Consider the following 24201-nt stretch of genomic DNA (forward strand, 5'->3'; position numbering starts at 1 on the left):
TGATGAATGAAAATCTATTGATATCGGATTTAAGCATAACAATTAACCGAATATCAATTGCCTCTCACAGAAGAGAGTTCCAAGTTCCTACCACCCTTTTGATTCTTGCCTGAATCTGGGATAATTTTGTATATATTTTTTTAATTTGGATCCTTTAGGGAAAGAAGTTGGACAAACTCTGATTTTTCAGAAACTTAGGCTGATAATGCAGAATAAAGTACGGCACTGTCGGAGCTACTGTCTTGCACGGTAGTGTGGCGGTTAGCGTAACGCTATTACAGCGCCAGCGACCTGAGTTCGCTTCCCGCCGCTGTCTGTAAGGAGTTTGTACGTTCTCCCTGTGGCTGTGTGGGTTTCCTCCGGGTGCTCCGGTTTCCTCCCACACTCCAAAGACGTACGGGTTAGGAAGTTGTGGGCATGCTATGTTGGCGCTGGAAGCGTGGTGACACTTGCGGGCTGCCCCCAGAACACTCTACACAAAAGATGTATTTCACTGTGTGTTTCGATGTACATGTGACTAATAAAAATATCTTATAAAACAATGTTCTGTGTGCTCTCAGTGGGATGTGAAAGGTCCCATGACACAGTTTTGAAGAGGAGTAGGGCAGTTTCCTGGATAACATTTAACCCTTGACCAGTGTTGCTACAAATGGGTGAACTAGTCATTATCATATTGATGTTTATGGAATCTTGCTACATGGAAATCGACTATATTTCAACAGTGACTGCATTTTAAAATCTCTTCATTGGTGATACAACAGTTTAGGACATTTATAAAGTACAAAGTCCAATAGAGATGCAAGTCTTCCCAAATTCTCTGGTTTTAACAGTTCATACCAGACTAGGAGTATTCCTATGAGCTATCTGCCTGTCTAGCATCTGCAGGAAGCCCCAATGGAACACTGAGCATCCACAGTTGTGCTAACGCTAGTTACCTGCTCCTTTGCAGCATTCACATATGTGTGACGCTTCTGCACACCAGGAGCGGTGTGGCTGAGCAGTTTGTGGAGGATGTTCGTCAGAGTGTGGCTGAAATAATGAAAAACCCTGCTGAGAAGACGACAGGCCGGGTGAGTTGGGGAGCGGGGGCAGGGGTGTTGTGCGCAAGGATGTCTGGCTACACTCTGAGTTTAATCAACAACGCGCACTGCTACTCATGCCTTTGACAATGTGGGAAAAACTTCGCTTGGTTGCAAGGTTTGATGGAAAGATGCAAAAGACTGAGGACACTTGAGCCTATTATAGTTGTGTGGGCAATCTCACACGTGCGGTGTTTTAAACTGCTGCGCACTTTGTCCGTGCCCAGATTGCGGACCTAACCGGGAACAATTGCCACAGGACTCCCAAGCCAAGCGGATCCTATGAGAATTCATGCAACATGGGGAACGCTGCAGGATATGGAAGTGTGTTTGCAGAGCTCAGTGAACATTGTCAGACTCTTCTGCTTTTGTCCTAACTCCCACTGGCTTATTCACCCTTGTTCTTGCCAACCTGCATTGACTCCCAGTTAAGTGCCACACTTGCAAAACTCCCCCTTATTTTCACATCTTTGTTCCCCCTCCTTCAGTGGGTTCACCCCTCCTGCTTTCTGAATGTATTTGTGCTCCTCCAGTATGTCAGTGTCTCTTTTCAGCTGCCAAAACCCCGAATTGTGGGATTCCTTCCCTACATCTTACTATTTTGGTGATTATTTTGAACCGTACATCTTTGGAATGTGGGAGGAAACCGGAGCACCTGGAGGAAACCCACGCAGACACGGGGAGAACGTACAAACTCCTTACAGACAGCAGCAGGAATTGAACCCGGGTCGCTGGCGCTGTAATAGCGTTATGTTAACTGCTACAACCTACCTCTTCGTCAAACTACCTCCTCTCCATCCTATTGGGGCTGATCATGCTCTGAGATCCGTGTGTGTCTGTTGGCTGGCAAACCCACCGATAGGCTATTTCTGGGTGAGACGGTAGCTCAGCAGAGGGCCAGCCTTGGCACACCTGCACTGTATTGGTGGGGGAGTCCACGTACTAGGAAAACCACCTACTGAACCTATCCCAGGTTACCCTGCCTCAAGTACAGTGCCCCCAGCAAATGGATTGAGAGCCATCAAGATGCCAGGAGAAAGGAAATTAGAGGTTTGGTTTGATTTAACTATTTACATTAAGTGATTTTAATTGCTTTTAGATCTTAGTAGGATCTGAATGACTTTTGAATGTTTGAGACATCGAAACCATACATGAATTTTCACTGTGAAAGCTTTTTGGTAACTGGTGATCCCAGGGATGGAGCCTTACCAGGAGTCAATATCAGTGCAGCGCACACTTACAGTGGGAGAACCTGGGCCTGGGGCTGGTTGATGAACTGGGAGTCAGTCTGCCAGTGGAAGACTGCTTGGGTTACACTGGGAGAATGTTTGAGCATTAGGGTACAAGTACCAGTGATCTTGAGGCAGCAGAAGATCTGCCCCAATAGTTCCCCTTATGGCCCAACGTTGAATTTTGTGGACAGCGCTTCAGTGAAGCATCTTGGGATGTTTGATGACTATGAAGATACTTTTTGTTTTGCGTGTAGTCCATTAGTTATTTTGACTTTTGCTGTAGAATCATCTCAGTTTGTTGTAGGACACCCCATCATGACCTAAAGTTACTTCCACTCAACTCCCTCTGCAGGGTGCTATCTATGGGATGGCACAGTCGATTCCTGATCGCTCTCTGGTGACGGAAATATCGCACGGATTCCTCGACTGCCTCTACAGCACCGAGCTTCCCAGCAATGAGAAAAGCCACATGAATGGAGACTCGACGCAGCATTGAACGGCACAAAGTAACTTTTTTGAAAAGAAATCATGGATTCGGTGGCAAGAGAAAGTTTTAGAAGATGTCTGAGGTGTCCAGAACCAAATTCTCTTCCTTGCTTTTTGCAGGCAGATAGAAATCTGGGAAGATGCAATTGGATAAGGTGGGGTTGATTCTCTTTTCTGTTTTTTTTATTATTTGCCACTTCTGAAGCCCAAAAGCCTTGACTTTGTACCTTTTTAAAATGTTATACCCAAAATAATCACCTTGGCCTGTGAGCAGCATAGTATTCAAATGTGAAATTGATTTTTGTTGTTTTAAAAACAAAAGGGAATTCACAGATTTTTGAGGAGGATGTTTGAGCATTGGTTTCACTTGGTGACTGATTTGCCGAGGATTTGAGGGAAGTGGCAATTCACCTTGATGCCTTTCTAAACTTTCTTTCCATTTACATGAAATGTCTTGGTAGACTTTTTCTCAAAGGAGCAAATCTTGTGTTTAGTCACTTCTAGGTAACTCTTAAGGCAAACCTGCATTAACAGGTTAGCGCTGGGAGTGACAGGGAGAGATGTCCTTTACCAGAGGGAGTGATGAATGTTAGTTGCTCTCCTAGAGACAGGTAGTTGCCCAAATGAATAAGACAAGTTATAACCAAGCAGCTGTGCAGTACCCTGGAATGACAGCCTCTGATTGATCCTTTTCACGTTGGAATTGTGTTTGATGTTAGAGCAGAATCTGAGCTATTGAGGGAACCATGATCTTGTGATTGATGTAGACAGGAGGGGGTAGGAATAGCAAGGGTTAATTACAGGTTTCATCATTCATAATCATGACCAAGATGATAAGCAACCTGGAGGCTCTGGTTTGCCTTGAAATACAATTACAGCTCACTCTTACTGTTTGAAAGTTCGCTGGTTGCACAGTTTTGTCCCATTTCATGCAGAAGGATGGACCACCTCGAACACAGTTCCATTGTTTCCAAAAAACTGCATGAACAATGTTGCCTTTAGACTCAACCAGCAGACAGTTTTAAACTCAAAATAAGACCACTGTTACAATCACTGATAGATTGGAGACGGGTTTCTCTGCTGCCTTAAAAACTGCATTTTTGAAAAAAAGATTGCTGTGCAATTCTTTTTGTCTGATTGTTCAAATTGATCAAATACAAAAGGATGTGATTTTTTTTGTTTTTAAAAAAAACATGACACCTGACTCGCTCCTTTGAGACTGTAGGAATGTCTTTCTTTCAGTGTTCTCCATTGTTGGAATTGGTGGTTTGAAGTACTTCAGTGTGTGTCATAGAGTCTGTGTTTCATTGAATCGCATTTGTGTCAGTGTTTTTGGATTCTTTTGTTGCTTCATTACTGTGGCAGAGCCGAAAATCACTTGAGACCTTTTACTGATGCCTTGAAATGCTGTACTTACTGTAGCAAGTGCTCAGACTGTGACTTTACTGTCTCCAAACTGCGCGCCAGTGCACGCTTTATCAGGGAGCACTTGTGAATAATAGATTTTAACGGTACTTTAATGCTATCTTCAAAAACAAGCTTGATTTTTTTTTTACTAATTCTTGAACATTATCCCTATTTCTCCTGGTACATACAACAGCAAAATCTGCTCTGCAGTAGTAATCTTTAACAAAGATGTTCTAGTGCACACTCCCCAAAGTCATCTGCCAGTGAAACTCGCGTCCTTTAATTATTCCCGTCCTTGCACGTTATTGGTCGTGCGGTTAGACCCCTGATGCAGCGGACTTGAATATGGAAACTTGAAGGAGATGAGCTCCAAGAAACCACCCCCCCTCCCCCCCCCACTCTTCCCTAATTTCAACTGTGACATGCTGGCAATGTCAGGCTATAAACTAGTGTCCCACTGGGCAAAGCACATACACTGTGCACCACTCTGTGACCTTAGTGTATTTCCCCACACAGCGAGCTTCACTGGGTCCAAGCAGATGTTGCACAAAGTTCCTGTGGAAGCATGGACCACAGCAGTTAATGGAAGGTGCACCACTTGTTCCCCACCGATCCGTGGCTCCAAGTAGGTTCAAACCAGTGTCCCTCTGGTTCCTTCTAGTGTGTATGGGCTGCATCTCGTACTATCTTTAAAAACTTATCATGTATTTCCAAGAGAGAATTTCTGCAATGTTTTCTGACCTTTTTGATAGGAGAGCCTTAGTTGTGTGATATGAACTGTTATCTACATTCCCTATAAGCCATATCCAACACACTCACGTTTTAGCCTTTAACAGTTTGTAAACCCATTCCATTGACTTGCAGTTTTCCTGGTGCAAACCAGAAGTGTTCTGTGGGACAGCATGGCCAATAGTTCCAAACTCTGACTAGATGTTGGGTTCCTGTTAGGCTGCAGCCCTGCAGCACACAGCTGGAAGTTACTGCAAGATTTCATGAACTGAACCAAATTTTTTGTTGGTGTTCTCTTGGCTTTACTCCGCTTACATGTTTCAACAGCAGGGAGACACTTTTGCACATTGATGTGATGAGAAGAGGCTTCCCCCTCTCCCTTGTTTCCCTATAAACTTGTCCCACATTTCAGTCCAGTCAACAGGAGATCAGTGATGCATGGTGCGTGGCTCCTTTATTTGTGTGTGGCACTGGTCTCTGCCCAACACATCACACAACTCTGCTGGGGAATTCTTACCAGAAGGTTACTGAGGATCACCTATTTTAATGTCAATTTGCTACAAGTTGGACCACATCGAACTTGTGTGTATTGTGATGTTTGTAATAACCGGAGGGGGCAATTCCAGCAGCTAGTTTGTATGCAGCTGTGCAAAGCCTGCACCTCTGTATTACTTTCAGAAAATTATCCAAATTAATTTGGTGTAATATGTATTAACGAGTTTGTAATTGATATTTGGTAATAAACTTAATTTGTTGAAACTGCGCAGTTTGTCTTTTCCACCATTTACCCGTTCCCTCTTGTGTTTTGTCCCCACTCTTTTCCCCAAATCTCCCTCCTCAAAAGCTGTTCAACATCAAATTGATCTGTTTCTGTCTCCAAAGATGCTGCCTGGTCTATTAACTATTTCCATGTCAGTTTTCTGGCATCTGCATTATTTTATTTCTATGTTGAATTCCGAAAACTGCAACCTGCACTTATTTCACAGGCCAGCCTTGTAGTCTGATCAGTGCCAATGTTGGTGAGCTGTCTCGATCGTGAACTTGGCCTATGCTTCAATTTTTCTGACTGGGATTTGAACCTACAATCAGTTCTTTGAACTGGAACACTGCAGAATAGAGTTGGGTGTGCTTGGGAAACTGGGCACTAATGGGTCTTGAAGTTGCATTGGTTGGGATCATGCTCCTGATAAAAATTATTTACGCAACTAAATGTCAAACTTTCTGACAAGCATTGCAGTCAATCAATGTAATGGAGTGCAATCCCTCAATGTTAAGGGCTTTTAGACTACACTTTGGTCATTTGCTACCACAGTCCAGGTTTCTTGCATATGATACCTGCTGCAAGTGTAGTGTGCCTAAGTAGTGCCATTTAATCAATGATTTGTAATAGAACTGGGGTTGGGGGAATAACCTGGGCTTATCACTCCAGAGCGTTGAGTTCAAATGCCATTGAACTTGTAGGCTGGCATCACGATTCAACCGATTCCAAAAGGAAAAACCCAAATAAACTCAATAGGACTAATAAGGCAAGGATATACACAGTGAATAGTCGGACACTAGGAAGTACTGAGTTGCAGAGGGACCTTGGTGTGTATGCCTGAGAGTCTCTGAAGGCAGCAACAAAGGTTGATGAGGTGGTTAAGAAGGCATATGGGATATTAGCCTGGGCATAAAATATAAGAGTTGGGGGTGGGGGGTAGGCGTTTAAGGTGAAACTTTGGTTAAGCCACCGCTGGGGCACCGTGTGCAGTTCTGTTGTCACACCAGAGGTAGGATGTGATTGCATTGGAGGAGAACGCGATGGCGATTCACCAGTATGCTGCCTGGGATGGGGCATTTTGGTTATGAGGAGAGTCTGGATAGGCTAGGCCTTTTTTCTTTAGTGGAGAAGGACAAGGGGGGAACTTGACTGAGGTCAAAATTATCAGAGGCATAGATAGGTTAGATAGTGAGAAATATTCTCCCTTTAGCAATGGTGTCCATAACTAGAGCGCATAGGTTTAAGTTAAAGGATGGGAGATTTGGAAGGTTTTTAGAAGAAAATTTTTCACACATGGGGTGACTAAAATCTGTAACACTGCCTGAGGGGGTGATGGAAGCAGGTACTCCCTCAATATTTAACATTTAGATGAAATGCCAAGGCAGAGAAGGCTACAGGCTGACTGTTGGACAATGGGATGAGGTACCTGAGGGCCAAAGGCCTGTTTCCGTGCTGTATGGCTTTTAACGTCAGGTAAATCTGCTGTTATTCTCTACAATTTTAAACCCTGGCATCAAAGATCAATTGACCAGAGCTGGGACCAATCGCTGCCCACTCTTCTAGCACAGCAAATAACAGAATGCTGTTCATTTCAAGGGGAATTGATAATCCTATTTTAGATTTGAAGCACTGTGCAACCTGCAGAATTGTTATACCAAATCTGCTTTGTGTGTTTGCACTCCAAGTATTTATCTTGCATGAATGAAACCAATGATTTTATTGATACAAGGCACATTTCCTCATGTAGTACATTAATACTGCCACATGTAAAGCAGCTCTCTGTTTAGTCATAATTGTATACACTTTGACTACATTAATAGGTGATAATTTTCAAAAACAAAAGCCACCATACTCTTGAAATGTGTTGATGAAACTCAAATTGTATTGAGCTAAATCCCATCTGGTGCACTGGTTGATTTGGTACCATCAACTGGTGCCGTCCTTGAATGTCATTGAGCAACTGTGGCTTCTTCCGTGAAGGTAGCCAGTTTAATGTCTCGCTCAGAGAGCCCACCACATTCATGCGTGCTTAAAGTTATGTGGACCTGCAAAGAAAACAAGGTTCCAAATGATATGGTTGTCTTCCTTTTGGTTTCCTGATTGTGTTCCACGGCACGGGCATGAAATGAAAACATGGGTTGAATTCTCTTTTAAGTTATGTAAGTTGGTGCTGAGGAAAATTGGACAGGGCGTGAACTGCCACGTGCCTAATGACACATCGAGTGGGTTGTATCCAATGTGACTTGGGACTCCTGACAGACACTGGTATAAAAGTGATACAATGTCTACCACAGTGAAGATTACATGCCCTACAAAAACAACTTGCCATTGTGTAGATTTATTGATGTAACAAAATACAAAACTAGCGTCAGAGACATACAGCATGGAAACAGGCTCTTTGGCCCATTGAATCCACACTGACCATCAAGGATGGACACATGAATGATAGAAAAATAGGGGGCTATGTGGGAGGGAAGGGTTAGATAGATCTTAGAGCAGGATAAAATGTCGGCACAACATTGTGGGCTGAAGGGCCTGTACTGTGCTGTAGTGTTCTATGTTCTTAAGGAACCATCTACACTAAACCTATATTGATTATTTAAAATTATTTTCCCCACAGTCTCATCAGCTTCCACCAGATTCTACCACTCACCTACACACCAGGGGAAATTTACAGCAGCCAATCTACAAACCCACACATCTTTGTGATACGAGAGGATACGAAGGGCCTGTTTTGTGCTGTATGGTTCTATGAAACTGGAGCACCCATAACCATGGGCACCAGGTGTTCAGAGGTAGTTGTGTATAATTGTGGTGCAGTTGATCCCACACTTGCCTTGAGTCAGAAGGTCATGGGTTTGAATCCCAGTCCAGGCAAAATCTTGGTTGTCACCAGTGCAGGACTGAGGGAGTGCTACACAGTCAGGGGTGCCAATATTTTGCATGATCTGTTAAGTTGAAGCTCTATTTGCTTTCCAGTGAAGCATGGCCAATCTAACAGAAGATCAAAGATGTTCTGCTGGTGTCCTGGGTCAACGTTTATCCCCTACATTGTCATCACTGAAACAATAATCTAAAAGCAAAAGATTGCAGGTGTTGTTTCTTAAGCTTGCATTGGAAGAATGCAAGAGGCCAAAGATTGAGGTGGGAATAGGATGTCGTTTTATCATCTGACTGCCTCCACACTGTTCCAACAAACTCAAGGAACGTCATCTCATCTTCTATCTAGGCACGATGCAGCCCCCTGGACGCGCTACTAAGTTTAATAATTTTAGATAACCAGCCTTTCCTGTTCGTGTCAGCAATGGTCAGTTATGATGAAAGGTCATCAACCTGTAATATTAACTCTATTTTTCTCTCTCTGTAGATGCTGCCTGACATGAGTATTTCCAGTATTCCCTTTTATTTCAGAATCTCTCAGTTCCAGCACTATTTTCTGCCTTCATTCACATCTCCAGATTCTTTCACCACCCTCTCTCAACATCCTTTGTCATCTGGTTTCTCTCGTCTCTGCCCCAACACAGATTCTTTTTCTTCTCTCCCTCCCTCCCATCCCATCTCTGCAAAAAAAAACGATTTCTTACTTTTCCCAGATAAAAGGTCATCATAGTGAAACCGTTTCTCTCCCCAAGGATGCTGCCTGACCTGCTGAGTGTTACCAGCATTTTTAGCTTTCAAACCCTGAAATGGGTTCTGGTCATTGTCACATTGCTGTCTACGGGAGCTTGCTGTGTGTAAACTAGCCCCTTCATTTCAAACAGTGTTAACCCTCTGTTTCAGCAGTGGTAAAGTGCTTAGTCATGTCTTTTAAAAATGTGAGAGGTATTCTGGAAATCTCTACCTTATTATACACGTTAAACCACTCTGGGTGATGATCCATTTTCTCTGCTTGTAACGCCACTCTTGTCATGAAACCAAAAGCCTTTAATTTAAAAAAAGATAAACATTCACCTGGAGGTTTGTTGCAAACCCAGCACGTTCACATTTTGCATTATATTACTGTGCATTCAATCACTGATAAATTGTCACCTGGTTAAAGTTTTTAAAGACAAACTCCTTATAAATTGCATCTCTGCCCTCTACTTCAGCCCAACCCACAGCTCTGAGATTGGGGAGGAGCTGTTCACGTTGCTCAGGATTCAGTCTGTGTGCCTTTCCTGCCTAGAAAACAAAAAGCAGCTATCAGATGCAAGTAAGATCAGTTATTATACATTACCCGTCTGCTGTGCTTACACAGGCAAACCACAGGGTAGCCCCATGTCCTGACCCTTATTTATTGCCTGGCCAACATCATCTCAATCCATTAAGTTTGTTATTTATCTCATTGGTGCTTGTGGGATCTTGCAATGCCCATCCACATATTTGCAGCAGTGACCAAATCTGTTGTGTTTCATTGGCTAGACGGAGTTTTTGGGACATCCCAAGCTTGTGAAATATAAATTCTCTCCCATCCATTCCCATTGTGGTGTCTGTGTCTAATTTGTTCGAGGGACTTGATGTCAGACCTTCTGACTGAAGGAGACCGTCAATCACTGAATATGCTGACTTTAGTAGCCAGTGAGTGTTCTGCTACAGAACAGAGAAGATACATTCAAAGTTGGCTGTGGGGGCAGAGCACAGATCACTGCACAAGTTTATCACATTGCAATATTATATTTTACAAACACTGAAGGAACAGAATCAGAACCTGAATGACACTCTCTTCCGATACACTAGGATGTCACGACTGTAGAAATGAGTATGACCCAGACACCAGGAATAATTCCCTGTCCTTAACCTACCTAATACAGATTATCTGGTCGTTATCATACTGCAGCTTCTGGGGACTTGCTGTGCAGTGCTAACTATGAAGTAATTTTCATGGCCTGGACTTTGAAAGATCTACATTAAAAATTGCTTTATCCACTTTCCAAAAAGGGATGAACACAAAAGAGTGATTCTTGTAGGATGCTGGAGGTTAAAATCCTTTACAACGGTTCACAAGAGCTGGTCCATGGAAATATCAGGTTAGAGAAAACTAAATATACAAGTTTTTTTTAAAGAAAGCAATGATTAAGACATCTTGGATTTCTGAGGGGAATTTTACAAAATTTACAATTCGGTTCACTGTGACTCTGCTTGTAGTGTTCTGTTCATCAGAGGTGCAGGAGCAGCACAGTGGAAATGTGGGTAAGAGTGTGACTGGAACCAGGGATTGGGAACATAGAGTACGTGTGCAGCCAGAGCCGGGAATCAGGAATGCCTCTTCAGGAAGCATGAACCAGGTGTGTGACTGGAGCAGAGGGTTGGGAATATGGTTAGGTGTGTGTCGCTGGGATCGGGAGTTGGAGACCGGAGTGTGATTGGCTGTGGGTTCTGGGTGGGGGAGTTGTGAACACCAGAAAATAGCAGCAGGAGCACTTGGCCCCTCAAGCCTGCCTCGCCATTCAATGTGATCATGGGTAATCTACCCCAGGCCTCATCTTCTCTCCTCCTCTGTGCCAGATTCTTCACAGCCCTCGATTCCCCAATCTTTCAAAAATTTATCTATCTCCATTTTAAGTACTTCACCACCCCTGAGGTAGAGAGACCCAGAGATTTGCCACCCTCTGGAAGAAGAAATTTCTATGTACTTCTACACGAAAAGCAATGAGGGAGGCATTAGGCAAGGCTCCTCTGCATGTGTGTGTGTCAGAGAGAGGGGAAAAAAAGGTGAGGGGTGACCTTTGTTGTCACACCTTTAATTATGTTTTTGTACAAATGATGTCGTGATCTCTGCCATTTGCTTTGGGACTGGAATGTGTGAAAATTAAAGCACTCTCTCTCCCCTAGAGATATGGGGCCTACATCTTAAAAAGAAATCTCTATGCTAGCTTTATGTTATAGATTTCTTCCAAGGTGCTTCTTCTGAGACTATGGGAAGGATGTGGTTGTGGTGGGGAAAGCGCAGAGGAGATTCACCAGGATGTTGCCTAGATTGGAGGACCTTAGTTACGGAGGGAGTTTGGAGAGGGTGGGCTTGTTTTCCCTGGAGTGAAGGAGGCTGAAGGGTGATCTGATGGAGGTACGTAAGATTACAAGAGGCACAGATAGGATAGATATTCAGTCTTTTTACCCGTGGTAGGTGTATCAAAACAAGATGGCATAGGTTTAAGGTGGGGGGAAGGAGTTTTAAAGGTGATTTTGAGAGGAAAGATTTTTTATTACAGAGTTTGGTTGATATCTGGAAATTGATGTCAAAGGAGGTGGTGGAATCAGGTAAAATCACAGTGTTTAAGAGACATTTAGACAGGCACAAATAGGCAAGTCATAGATGGAAATGGTGTAAAGCGGGCAAATGGGATTAGTTTAATTCTGTATTGTTATCTTAATTAGTTAGCCACAACATTGTGGGTTGAAGGGCCTGTTCTTGTGCTGTAATGTTCTCAGTTCTAACTAGGATTAGTGTGGCAGGGCAAAAGGGTTGTCATAGACATGGTGTGCCTGTTTCTGTGCTGTACAACTCTTATGTTAATTTTCAAGAGGAAAAGAACATTTAGTGTATGTAATAATAAAAAAAAATTCAACTTAATCTGTGCACTTGTGTTTAATTTCAAGTGTGTATGCATAAATCCAACAGCACAAGAAAATAGATAAAATGGCCAAGATCTTAAAAGAGGTCAGTTCAGGAAGGTCGCGTGGCTATCCTTTGAGGTTGAGGATGATGGTCTTCATTCTGTTGATCTATTTATGGGCTCTTAAGTGGCTTATGAGTCCAATCTTGGCTCTGAAAATTGTTCGGCATTCAGCACAGAGCAAAGATGCCTGTGTGTGTACTTGTTTAACGTGTACTTGATGTTGCACTACAAAAACCACACGATACTTCACAAATCAACCAACTGATTCCAATGGCATGGACACCACGACGATTGGAGCTGATGGATTTGTTGCAGCCTTCATCCGCCTTCACAGCCATTGAGTTCAAAGTAACTTCGTCCGCCTGTTCCACCGCTGAGGTCTTGGTTGGATTGTTCTTTGTCACCATCGACCTTACCGCCATGGGTGACCCTACCAGCAGCATAGCTCCAGACTGCATCGCTCTCGGGATCTCAGGACTGCACAAGATTCTCCACCATGACCTGGTGACAATCCACGGAGAAGAGGAAGGTCACTGTTCACTGGTGTTAAAAAGTTAGAGAAACACTTTCCTCCAGCAGTCTGTTGTTTACTGTTTGAGGAAACCTGGGCAAGATTCCCCACGGCAGCAAAATGGTACGTTTGCTGGAAATCGGGGTCAAAGGTGGGGAAAATTCCATGGGACAGGCAGCATTCCCAGAGAGAGTCATAGCCAAGGTCTTTCATCAGGACACAAGTATCTCTAACCTCTTGGGGCTGAGCTCCCCCTGGCTTTGCGTAATAAAAAAACCTCCGGACCCTTGAATCCGAAACTTTAACTCTGGTTCTCTTTCCACAGATTCTGCCCGACCTGCTGAGTGTTTCCAGCATTTTCATTTTTTGGTTTGCGTCTGGCCAACCGATTATCCGACCCTAACCGCACAACAAAGCCATTTAATCCAGTTAGTTGTTTGCAAACTTCTCTTCCCCCCCCCCCCCCACCCACCCACCCACCCACCCCTCCACAAAATTAAGTCTGTGCATAGACCGTAAATATTTGCCACTTATTTAAACATTGACTCAGAGTAAATACATGGCTCGGCGCGTCCCCTCGAACACTGCCTTCTTTCCCCAAAAATACAGCAAACCTGATGATGCTCGCAACCAATAAGTATCATAGCAACCGCTGCGATATCATCGCAGAATTGACAAACCTCTCTGGGCAGGAAGAAAGCAAACAGTGTAAGCACGTTTTACATTGCATGCAGACATTACCCGGTACCTAGGAGCAATCATGCAGAAACGTAGTCACGATAAACCTTTGATCCGCACACCCACTTCCAGCACAAACATTTCATTTTTGTCAAACTGAATTTTCCAAACTGGAATCCATGAAGGGATAAAGCTGACATCAGCTCGGATTGATTTTCACAATCAGCTGTCAGTCAGCACATCTGAAAACTGTCCCAATTTAACAAAAAGCATTGTTTAATGCCAATGCAATTTCACACAAAGAACTAGATTGTACGTTTCTTTGAATAATTTGGTCTGCTTTCTGTTCAGATTTCATTTTTCCAGTAATTTGTTTTTGCAGCTTTGACGCCTCTTCCACGTTTGACGATCTGAAAGCTGTTAATGATTCCGCGCCCGCACCCAACTACAACCCCGAAGCAAACCAGCGAGGTGTTAATTGCTTACCATTTGCAAGCGCGGTGTGGGTGAGCCGCTTGCGCTGGGCTGCCCCGGGGATTTCAAAGCGAACCTGGGTTCAGAATGCCGAGCTGACAGCTGGACGGCCGCTTGCAAGCACGGTCACTAACCCAGGACCTGCAGGGTGGCGGCTGGGAAGGCCAGTACTAATGCAGAACAGGTAAAGCAACACCGTCAACAGAGAGAGGGCACAGGCGGAGGGAGGTGGAGAGAGGGCACAGGGGGAGGGAGAGGGAGACAGGGTCGGGGGAACAAATACACCCTTCAAAGATTTATATGCATGATCCGTAGGAAGCAAAACTGCCCATGTTATTATTATACTCCAATTATGCTTAAAATGGTTGCAGTCTAGTTGTTTGCGAAAGAGATTTTGCTTCTAAGCAGTATTAAAGGACACCTAAAGTTGGGTCCTTGCAGTGCTGTAGAGGGGCAGGTCTCTATCCAATGACTGCATCATAATATCCACAATACAAAGTTCTCTCTATGTGTAAAGCATGTTCCTTGTAATTGAATTTATGTATTTGGGTACTTATTCATTTTTTCCTGCTAAACAGTTCTCACTTGTTTATGCTGAAAGCTTGTGTACAAACCTCTGTGCTTATTGGAAATATTATTGGTGGTGTTTTATTATAAAAGGAATTTATAACAATAAGGCTGTGTTTGAATGCATTCTGCCAGCAATGTGTACACAACAGCTTTCAATGCAACAGGGTGTTTCATAGTGAGAGGTGAGTGTTGGATATGAGTGATGTCTTGGGCTGGGGGTGTGTGTTTGGAGGAAGCGTTGGAAGAAAAAGGCTACAGTAAGAATTAGAGGCAGAATTTCTGGCAGGATTATCCTGTAGAAGCTGCTGCCTAGTTCCAGGTTTTTGAGCTGCAGATATTTAAGTAATAATAAATTTCAATTTAAAGTATATTTTAATATAACAAAATGTTCCAGATACTTTGTAAAGATAATAATAGGGCAATGGTCAAAAGTATTGGTTTATTATTGTCACTTGCACCGAGGTACAGTGAAAAACTTGCCTTGCATACCGATCGTACAGGTCAATTCATTACACAGTGCAGTTACATTGAGTTAGTACAGAGTTCATTGAGGTAGTACAGGTAAAAACAATAACAGTACAGAGTAAAATGTCACAGCTACAGATAAAATATGTAGTTGCATTGACCGGGTGTGGTTAAAGGTGTAAGTTTTTCTTAAAGAAGTGTCACAGTGGAAAGATGAGTGGAGATGTTCATGGAGGGAATTTCAGCTGAAGTATTGGCAGCTGAAGCCAAGGTTAAAATTGGGGAAGAGTGAGTGGCCAGGGTTGGAGGAGCTGTGGACACTGGAGGGTTCCAGGAGGAGGGCTGAGACCATGGAGAGATTTCAAAAACAGAGATTGAGAATTTTAAAACCAAAGTGTTTGCTTAATGAGTCGAGTGTGGGTGAGCAAACACAGGGGCAATGGATAGAAGAGATTGGATGTGAGTCCAAGTCCATAGTTCACAGAAACTGGTTATGCAAGTGGATAAGGTGGTAAAGAAGGCGTGTGGCATGCTTGCCTTCATTGGTAGGGGCATTGAGCGCAAGAGTAAGGAAGTCATGCTGTAGCTGTATAAAACTCCAGTCAGACCGTACTTAGAGTATTGTTTGTAGTTCTGTTCGCCCCATTATAGGAAGGATGTGGAGACTGTGGAAAGGGTGCAGAAGAGGTTCACCAGGCTGCTGCCTGGATTAGAGGATACGAGCTATAAGGAAAGTTTGGATACACTTGGGTTGTTCGCCCTAGAGCGTCAGAGGCTGAGGGGAGACCTGATAGAGGTATTTAAAATTATGAGAAGCATAGATAGGGTAGATAGTCAGAATCTTTTCCCCAGGGTAGAAATGTCAAACACCAGAGGACATGCTTTTAAAGTTAGAGGGAGGAAGTTTAAGGGCAATGTAAGGAGCAAGTTTTTTATGCAGAGAGTGAGGTACCTGGAAGGGGTTACTGGGGGCAGTAGTGGAAGCAGGCAGTTTGGTGGAGTTTAAGAGGCTTTTGGAGAGACACATGAATATGGAGGGATGTGGATGATACACAGGAAGAGGATATTTAGTATAAACTGGCATCAAGGAAGAGGATATTTAGTATAAACTGGCATCAAGATCGGCACAACATCGTGGGCTGAATGGCCTGTCCAGTGCTGTACTGTTCTATGAGTCAGGACACAGACACTGGAGTTTGAATGGCTTTATTTACAGGGAGTAGAATGAGAGAGACTGGCCAGGAATATGTTGCAATCTAACCCTGTGGTGGGTTCAATGGGGTGGAGTTGGGAAATGCGGCTGAGGTGAAAATGGATGATGCTGGAAATGGCTCAGATTTGTGAATGTGTTGCACCTGAACGAATTTCACATGTTTTACTGAACCAGTACGAGCTGTTATTCCATAATCAGGAAAGTAAAACACTCAGAATGATCAATAAACGCTTGCACTCTTTCTCCTCTTTGTTTTTTTTAGCAACCAATGCACAAAAAGTTCAAAGTTCACATGCAGCCCTCTGTCAATGAGTGAGATCACATGACCAACGACTGTGCCAGGTGTTTGCAATTCCCCACACCTGGATTACCAGTTGTCACTGGGCTGTAGGTCCATTGCCATCCAGGGTTACTGAAAGTTCTGTTGTCGGGGTTTCAGGCAGCAGGAGGGGTCTGGAAGGGAAGACATGAATGGTCTTGCAATGAATTGTAAGTGGCGATCAGCACTCAAATGGAGTTCTTGACACTGAAGCAGAGTACTGTGGCTGCTGGAAACACAATGAAGGTAAAGAGTTCCAGGGTTCCTTGGACTTGTCCTTTCCGGTCACCCTTACAGGAAAACCTTGGCCCTGACCTCTCACTATTTCACTTCTGAATGACTCCCACTTGTAGGGTGTCGACTTAATTGTAGGTAGCTGCTCCCATTTTATTTTTGCCAGGTCCTGTCTTTCGATATTGAAATCAGCCTCCCTCCTCCAATTTGGGACCTTAATTTCCTTTCTGTCCTTATTCCTTTCCATGATGAGTTTGAAATTTACATTGTTATGGTCACTGTCTCTGAAAAGTTCTCTCACTGACACTTGTCTCTGTCCTCAGATGTAGTTTGAGATTTATAAGCAGGGTTGTATTGGGCGAGGTAGTGATGCCATAGCTTGCTGCAGATGGAAGCCTAAGGGTTTTTCATCTATTGTTTCACCATAAGACGGCAGTGTGGTTTCAATTACCTATCACCCATTACCTTCAGACTGAAAATTAGCTCCAGCATTACGTTTGTGAAAGAGTTCCAAATTTCTCCATCCTCTGAGTAGCAGCTCTTTCCAACTTCACTTCTGAGAAGTTTGTGCAACCTCTCCTCGAGTTTAATCCTGGGTATCCAGGTATCACTCTAATAACTTTTTATTGCACTCACTTGGAATTGGAATTGGTTTATTATTGTCACTTGTACCAAGGTACAGTGAAAAACTTGTCTTGCATACCATTCATACAGATGAATTCATTACACAGTGCATTGAGGTAGTACAAGGTAAAACAATACAGAATGCAGAATAAAGTGTAACAGCTACAGAGAAAGTGCAGTGCAGGTAGGCAATAAAGTGCAAGACCACAACGAGGTAGATTGTGAGATCAAGAGTCCATCTTATTGTACTAGGGAACCATTCAATATCAGCAGGATAGAAGCTCTCCTTGAGCCTGGTAGTACATGCTTTCAGGCTTTTGTATCTTCTGTCCGATGGGAGAAGAGAGAATGTCCAGGGTGGGTCGGTTCTTTGATTATGTTGGCTGCTTTACTGAGACAGCGAGAAGTGTAGACAGAGTCCATGGAGGGGAGGCTGGTTTCCGTGATGTGCTGAGCTGCGTCCACAACTCTCTGCAGTTTCTTGTGGTCACAGGCAGACCAGTTGCCACACTAAGCTGTCGTGCATCAGGATAGGATGCTTTTGATGGTGCATCGATAAAAATTGGTGAGGGTTGATGGGGACATGCCAAATTTCTTTAGCTTCCTGAGGAAGTAGAGGTGCTGGTGAGCTTTCTTGGCCGTGGCATCTACGTGGTTGGACCAGGACAGGGTATTGGTGATGTTCACTCTTAGGAACTTGAAGCTCTCAACCCTCTTGACCTGAGCAACATTGGTGTAGACAGGTGCATGTATACCACCCCCTTCCTGAAGTCAACGACCAACTCTTTTACTTTGCTGACTTTAAAGGAAAAGTTGTTGTCATGACACCATGTCACGAGGCTCTCTATCTCCTTCCTGTACTCCAACTCATCGTTATTTGAGATACGGCCCACTACGGTAATATCATATGCAAACTTGTAGATGGAGGTAGAGCAGAATCTGGCCATGAGTGTATAGGGAGTAGAGTAGGGGGCTGAGGACGCAGCCTTGGGGGGGCACCAGCGTTGAGAATAATCGTGACGGAGGTGTTGCTGACTATCTTCACTGATTGCACTCTGTTGGTCAGGAAGTCAAGGATCTAATTGCAAAGGGAGGTGTTGAGTTCCAGGTCTCGGAGTCTGGTGATGAGTGTGCTTGGAATGACAGTATTGACGGTGAAGCTGTGGTCAATAAACTTGGAGGTCTGTCTATCCTTTCTTGCATAAGAAGTGTAGAAGCGGGAACAGGGTCATGCAACCTGGTCCCTCGACCCTACCATGGCATTGAACGAGTTTGTGGCTGATTGGACCTTAGCTTAAGCTCCATTTCCCTTCTGTTCCCTATCACCCTTGATTTCCCTATGCAGGTCCTCCCCGGGTTCTGAACGCCCGACTTATGGACACCCTGTACATACGAGCAAGTGTTTGGGAGACCAGTGGGATGGATGGGGATCGATTTGCTGGCTGCTGCGGGGCTACAGGCATCTTCTGCCGGGTGGGAATGAGGCACTTCTGCACGCCTTCTCTCCCTACCACCCCCAACTGCAACAATGGGGGGCTGGGTCAAGCCAAGCAGAGCCGGGAGCGCTGAGCAGACTCCCTCGCCTGCTCGCTCACCGAGTCAGTGAGGCCGGCTGGCAGCCGTTCTTCCCGCGCCTGCTCACTCCCCCTTCACCGCTGTTTCTGTGATCCTCTCCCGCACTCTGGTTTTGACTTCCGAACAGTTCGGGTTGCAAATGCTTCTCGGGAATGGAACCCTGTCGTAATCTGGGGACTGCCTGTAGAACAAAACTCTACCTTGGTTGTGAGTGTATTCACTGATTCCATCTCCGCAGTTCTGCGGTAGAGAATTGACCCTCTGAGAGAAGAAATTCCTCCTAGTCTATCTCAAGTTGTGAACCGCTTTATTCTGAGACCGTTCCCTTAATCTAAATTACCCCACAGTGGAAACATCCGTTCACTCTCACCCTTGTCAGAAGCTTGTGTTTCAGTAAGAGCCCCTCTCATTCTGGTATAAGGCTATACCGTAAACAGTCCTCACAATTCCAGTCTCTTGAGCCCAGAAATCAACCGAACGAACCTTTGAATTTCCTCGAATGCAAGTGTATCCCTTCTTTAAATGAAGAACCCTGGTGTATATATGCAGTGCTGTGGATGTGATCTTGCTCCCTGTTTAGGTTTAGAGGGATATGGGCCAAACGCAGGTAAGTGTAACTTCGTCTGGATATATAGATTTGCTGATGAATTTCTGGACTGTCTTAATGATCTATATACATAACCTCAAATCTCTTTGGATCTTCACTGCGCCTGGTTTTTCAAAGCTCAAAGTGAATGACCTCATTTTGCCACACTTTTACCCAATTTGTTAACATCTTTGTAATTTAGTGCTTCCTCTCGCACTGAGGGCAAGCTTCGTCTTGATTAGCATGGATGAGTTGGGCCAAAGGGCCTGATTCCATGCTGTGTAACTCTGGCTGTGGTTGTATTAAGATTCCCTCCTCTATATCCATCCCTTTGCAATAAAGGTCAATGTTCTATTTACCTCCGTAATTACTTCCTCAACGGTCATACTTTGTTTCAAATGCAAGGACATGCAGATGCTTGTGTACAGCAACGTTCTGTAGTCTCTCTTCATTAAATCAATATTCTGCTTTTCTATTCTTCCTACTAAAATAGATAACCTCACAGTGCTCTGTGTGATCTAACCATGGCTTTCTATTGCAGCCCTCTGGATATATACATTTGCTGATGAATTTCTGGACTGTCTTAATGATCTATATACATAACCTCAAATCTCTTTGGATCTTCACTGCTCCTGGTTTTTGAAAGCCCCAAGTGAATGACCTCATTTTGCCACACTTTTACCCATTTTATTAACGTCATTTGTAATTTAACGCTTCCACTCACTTACAGTGCTGCCAATCTTTGTGTCGTTAGAAAATGGATATGTGCCTTTCTATCCCATCGTTGATGTCATTTGTAGAAAGGTGTGAATAGCTGAGGTTCCAACACAGGTCCTAGTAGGAAGCTGCTGGCCACATTCTGCTGATTATGAGCTTCTGCCCATTATCTCCACTCTGTCCTCTCCTTCTTGGCCAGTTTTCCAGCCCAGTTAATAATTTGCCTTCAGATCTTCAGATTAAGCAGTTTCTTTTGAGGAACTTTTATCTAATCCCTTCTGGAAATCCATACAAGTAACAAGCATTGCCTACCCACTGCTTTGGGTATTTCTTCCCATCATTCAGGTTGTCCAGTAATGATTGGCCCTTTACAAATTTACAATGGATCTCTCCCATCAGCTGAAAGATAGATGCATAGATATGTAAGGAATGGAGGAATATGGACCATGTGCAGGCAGAAGAGATTTAGTTTAATCTGGTACTGTATTCAGCGCAAACGTTGTGGGCTGAAGGGTCTGTTCCTGTGCTGTACTGATCTATGTTCTTTAGGTATTTGAACACGTTCCTTCGCTATAGACTCAGTAATTTCATTACATTTGTTAGGCTAACTGGTTTACAATTCCCTGGTTTACCCAATGGAGTGACATGCAGTTTTTCCTGAATTGAAAAGATCTGGCAGAAAAATATATGGAGTGCGAGGATTCCTGGGGAAAAAAAAATGGAGACAGGACAAAAAGTCCCTTGTTAATGGAGTCAGGTTGGATGGCATCTTCACAGATTAGGTAGAGTAAGAGAGATAAACAAAGGATCAGCTGCCAATGCGGCATTTGCAGTGAGTGTTTGCATATGTTCTTTAGTATTATTACCTCGGTACATCACTGAGCTGCCTTTTGCACCAGTTCTGGCTGGGCTGCTGTGAGTCATCTTTCAATATGCTGAGCTGATACCTGTATCAAACAAGCTAATGGTGGTGACAGTGTTACAGGTGTAAGTACACACAAAACATGCTTTGCATTATTTACTGTCCGGTGACAGAATAGGTTTTTTTTTGGCTCCCAAGTGGAAGCAAACTTTTTAATAAGCTCTTGTTTAGGGCAGTACAGTGGAGCACTGTCTCACCGTTACGGCAACCCAGGTTTAATCCTGACTTCGGGCGCTGCCTGTGTGGAGTTTGTGTGTTCTGTCTGTGACTACATGGATTTGGTAAGTTGGTTTGTTATTATCACACGTACTGAGGTACGGTGTAAAACTTTGTTTAGCATGCCGTCCATATAGATCATTTCGTTACAACAGCGCATTGAGGTAGTACTAGGGAAAGCAGTGACAGAATGCAGAATAAAGTGTTACAGTGCAGTACAGTATTGTTACAGTTTCCTCCCAAATTGTGCTGGTTAGTAGGTTAATTCGCCACTGTAATTCCCTCCAGTGAGTAGATAAGAAGTTGTAGAGAATGTGCTGAGAAATGGAAATGGACTAGAGTTGGATTAGTGTAAAGTGAGTGTTTGATCTGCACAGACTCCGTGGGCTGAATGGCCTGTTTTCCTCCTGTATGACTTGTTGAATAGCTTGAGATGTAACAAGAGTCTAATTTGACTGATTCTAATGGGTGCAGCGTAAATGATCCTGGTATTTGGTCAATAATTTTAAAGGTGTTGATTTGCATATTTTCAATCATAACTGCTTAATTAATGTCTGTTACATTGGAGGGTTGCATATGCCTCTGTTGTATCTGGTTCTGACCAGCAGATGGCAGTACTGCCCTACATTGGTTCAAGTTGAGTCTTGTTCTGTGATATGACCAGTAAAATTGGATTTTAAAGCAATAATATATTTTAAGTTTTTAGTTTCCATTCATGAATGATTAGATACATTTCAGTTTCTTGGAATTAAAACTGTAGTCTACCCATTTACTATTTACAAGATAATTGGCTTGAATGGTTTCCTAAATTGCCTTGTTAGTTTTAAACAACCATTTCAGCAACATGATTATATTCAAAGCTGCTTTTAATGTTGTGGATCATCCCAAGGTGCATCACTGGAGACAAAGCACATTAGGACAGGTCATCAAAAGTTTGGTCGAACAGGTTTGTCTTAAAAGAGAGGATTTTCGGGAGGAATTCCAGAACGTGGAGCCTGGGGAACTGAAACGACGGCTGGTGGTGGTAGAGTGGTTCAGGGATACTTCAGAGGGCTGGGCAGCGAACAGAGATGGGGACATGCAAAACCACAAGCACTAATATTCACACAACAAAATTTCAAGGCTTTTTCTTCCCTCATATGTAATATAAGATATCTTTATTAGTCACATGTACTTTGAAACACACAGTAAAATGCATCTTTTGCCTAGAGTGTTCTGGGGGCAGCCCTTAAGTGTCGCCACACTTCTGGCGCCAACATAGCATGCCCACAACTTCCTAACCCGTATGTCTTTGGAATGTGGGAGGAAACCGGAGCACCTGGAGGAAACCCATGCAGACACGGGGAGAACGTACAAACTTCTTACAGACAGCGGTCGGAATTGAACCCGGGTCGCTGGCGCTGTAAAGTGTTACGCTAACCGCTACACTACATCAACCTCCTCTTGTGCATAATGATTCCTCTCCAAGCTGTGCCGTACTGTGTTGGTTCACTTTTGAATTCCAGTCCATATTTTTTTTCCTTCAAGAAGATGTAGCACACAGTATTAAACAAAAACTTCATTCAGAATGTAGTAATGTGCTATTTAAGAGCCAACAAGCAAGCATTTAATAATATGATCCAATCCATGGAGCCATTGATATTCACAGAACAGAAGGAGCCCATTGGTATCTCTTGTGCATCAGCGTTTCCTGGAATAATCCATGTCCCTGTCACTGCTTCAAATATTTATCCATTTTCCTCTGGTTTTTTTTAGAAACTGCAATGGTTCTTTGCCTCAACTGCTCCCCACGGCAAACATATCTATGCTCCGACAAGTCCCTGCACTACCAACAGTCATTGAGCCATTATATCTTTGTCAGAGGACAGAAATGCTGATCTAACTGGGAGAGGGAATTAGCCACAGTGTAGCACCGACCAGGGATCTGCACGCAGGGAAGTTAACACCATTTAACTGGGCCAACAACACAGCAGTGAATTGTGCCTTATTCCTGTAAGGTCACGTGTGTTGATTCATGTTTTAAATTCATTCACGGGTTGTGAGTACCATTGGAAGAGGCAGCACTTATTGCACTGAGTGAATTGCTGGGCCATTTCAGAAGGCATTTTAACAATTGAGCACATTGTTCTGGGCGTTGGGCTGTACATAGTCTGGGCTGGGTAAGGTCTTGCACAACAGTAGTCAACGAGATAGATATTTGTAGTTGACAGAAGGGTAGTTCTGTTGTCACCATCAGTGATGTTGGCTTTATGTTCTCGATCAAAGTCAAATTTGAGTTTATTGTCATATGCACAAGTACATGTGTGCACAGGTGCAATGAAAAACTTGCTTATAGCAGCATCAGACACGTAGCATCATATCAGCAGCATTCACAAGAAAAACATGAAATGAAACATAAATTATACACAACTTTTACAAGAAAGAACACAATTAGAACAAAAGAATAACGAGGTCCATTTTAATGCAAAGTGATCAAAGTGGTCATAGTGTTGCTAAACTTTGATGGATGTTGCCTTCTTGAGGCAGCGCCTCCTGCAGATACTGCTGATGGTGGGGAGGGATGTGCCAGTGATGTATTGGACAGGGTCCACTACTCTCTGCAGCTTCTTGCCGTCCTGCGCATTCGAACTGCTGATTCGATTGATGTAATCAACTGAATACAAGTTCTCCCACTGTCTTGGTAGGAGTTCAACTCGTCTCGCTAGTGGTCTGGTGAAGGCCTCCAGACTACCAGTCCAATAACCTAACTGCTATGCTTCCTTAATGAAAAAGCTTCATTGTTAGAAGAATTCCTGTGGCACTGTTCAT

General features: G+C 43.6%; 2 protein-coding genes across 2 annotated transcripts in view; one reads left to right on the forward strand and one right to left on the reverse strand.

Annotated features, from left to right (window-relative positions):
* The window catches only part of sgpl1 (sphingosine-1-phosphate lyase 1), a 75493-nt gene extending 69798 nt beyond the window's left edge, over window positions 1-5695 (forward strand). The window contains exons 13-14 of the mRNA XM_052041663.1: window positions 950-1070; window positions 2664-5695. Of these exons, the coding sequence (XP_051897623.1) occupies window positions 950-1070; window positions 2664-2807 (265 nt within the window). The 3' untranslated portion in view covers window positions 2808-5695. The remainder of the gene's footprint in view (window positions 1-949; window positions 1071-2663) is intronic.
* Window positions 5696-7397: 1702 nt separating this feature from the next.
* On the reverse strand, window positions 7398-14346 carry pcbd1 (pterin-4 alpha-carbinolamine dehydratase/dimerization cofactor of hepatocyte nuclear factor 1 alpha). Its single transcript, XM_052041527.1, has 4 exons — window positions 13965-14346; window positions 9723-9854; window positions 9535-9615; window positions 7398-7738 (listed from the first exon to the last, which is right to left on the reverse strand). The coding sequence occupies exons 1-4, from the start codon at window positions 13965-13967 to the stop codon at window positions 7643-7645; spliced, it is 312 nt and encodes a 103-aa protein (XP_051897487.1). The 5' UTR covers window positions 13968-14346; the 3' UTR covers window positions 7398-7642.
* Between the last annotated feature and the right edge of the window lie 9855 nt (window positions 14347-24201).

Source organism: Pristis pectinata, chromosome 30, assembly GCF_009764475.1.
Source record: "Pristis pectinata isolate sPriPec2 chromosome 30, sPriPec2.1.pri, whole genome shotgun sequence".
NCBI lineage: Eukaryota > Metazoa > Chordata > Chondrichthyes > Rhinopristiformes > Pristidae > Pristis > Pristis pectinata.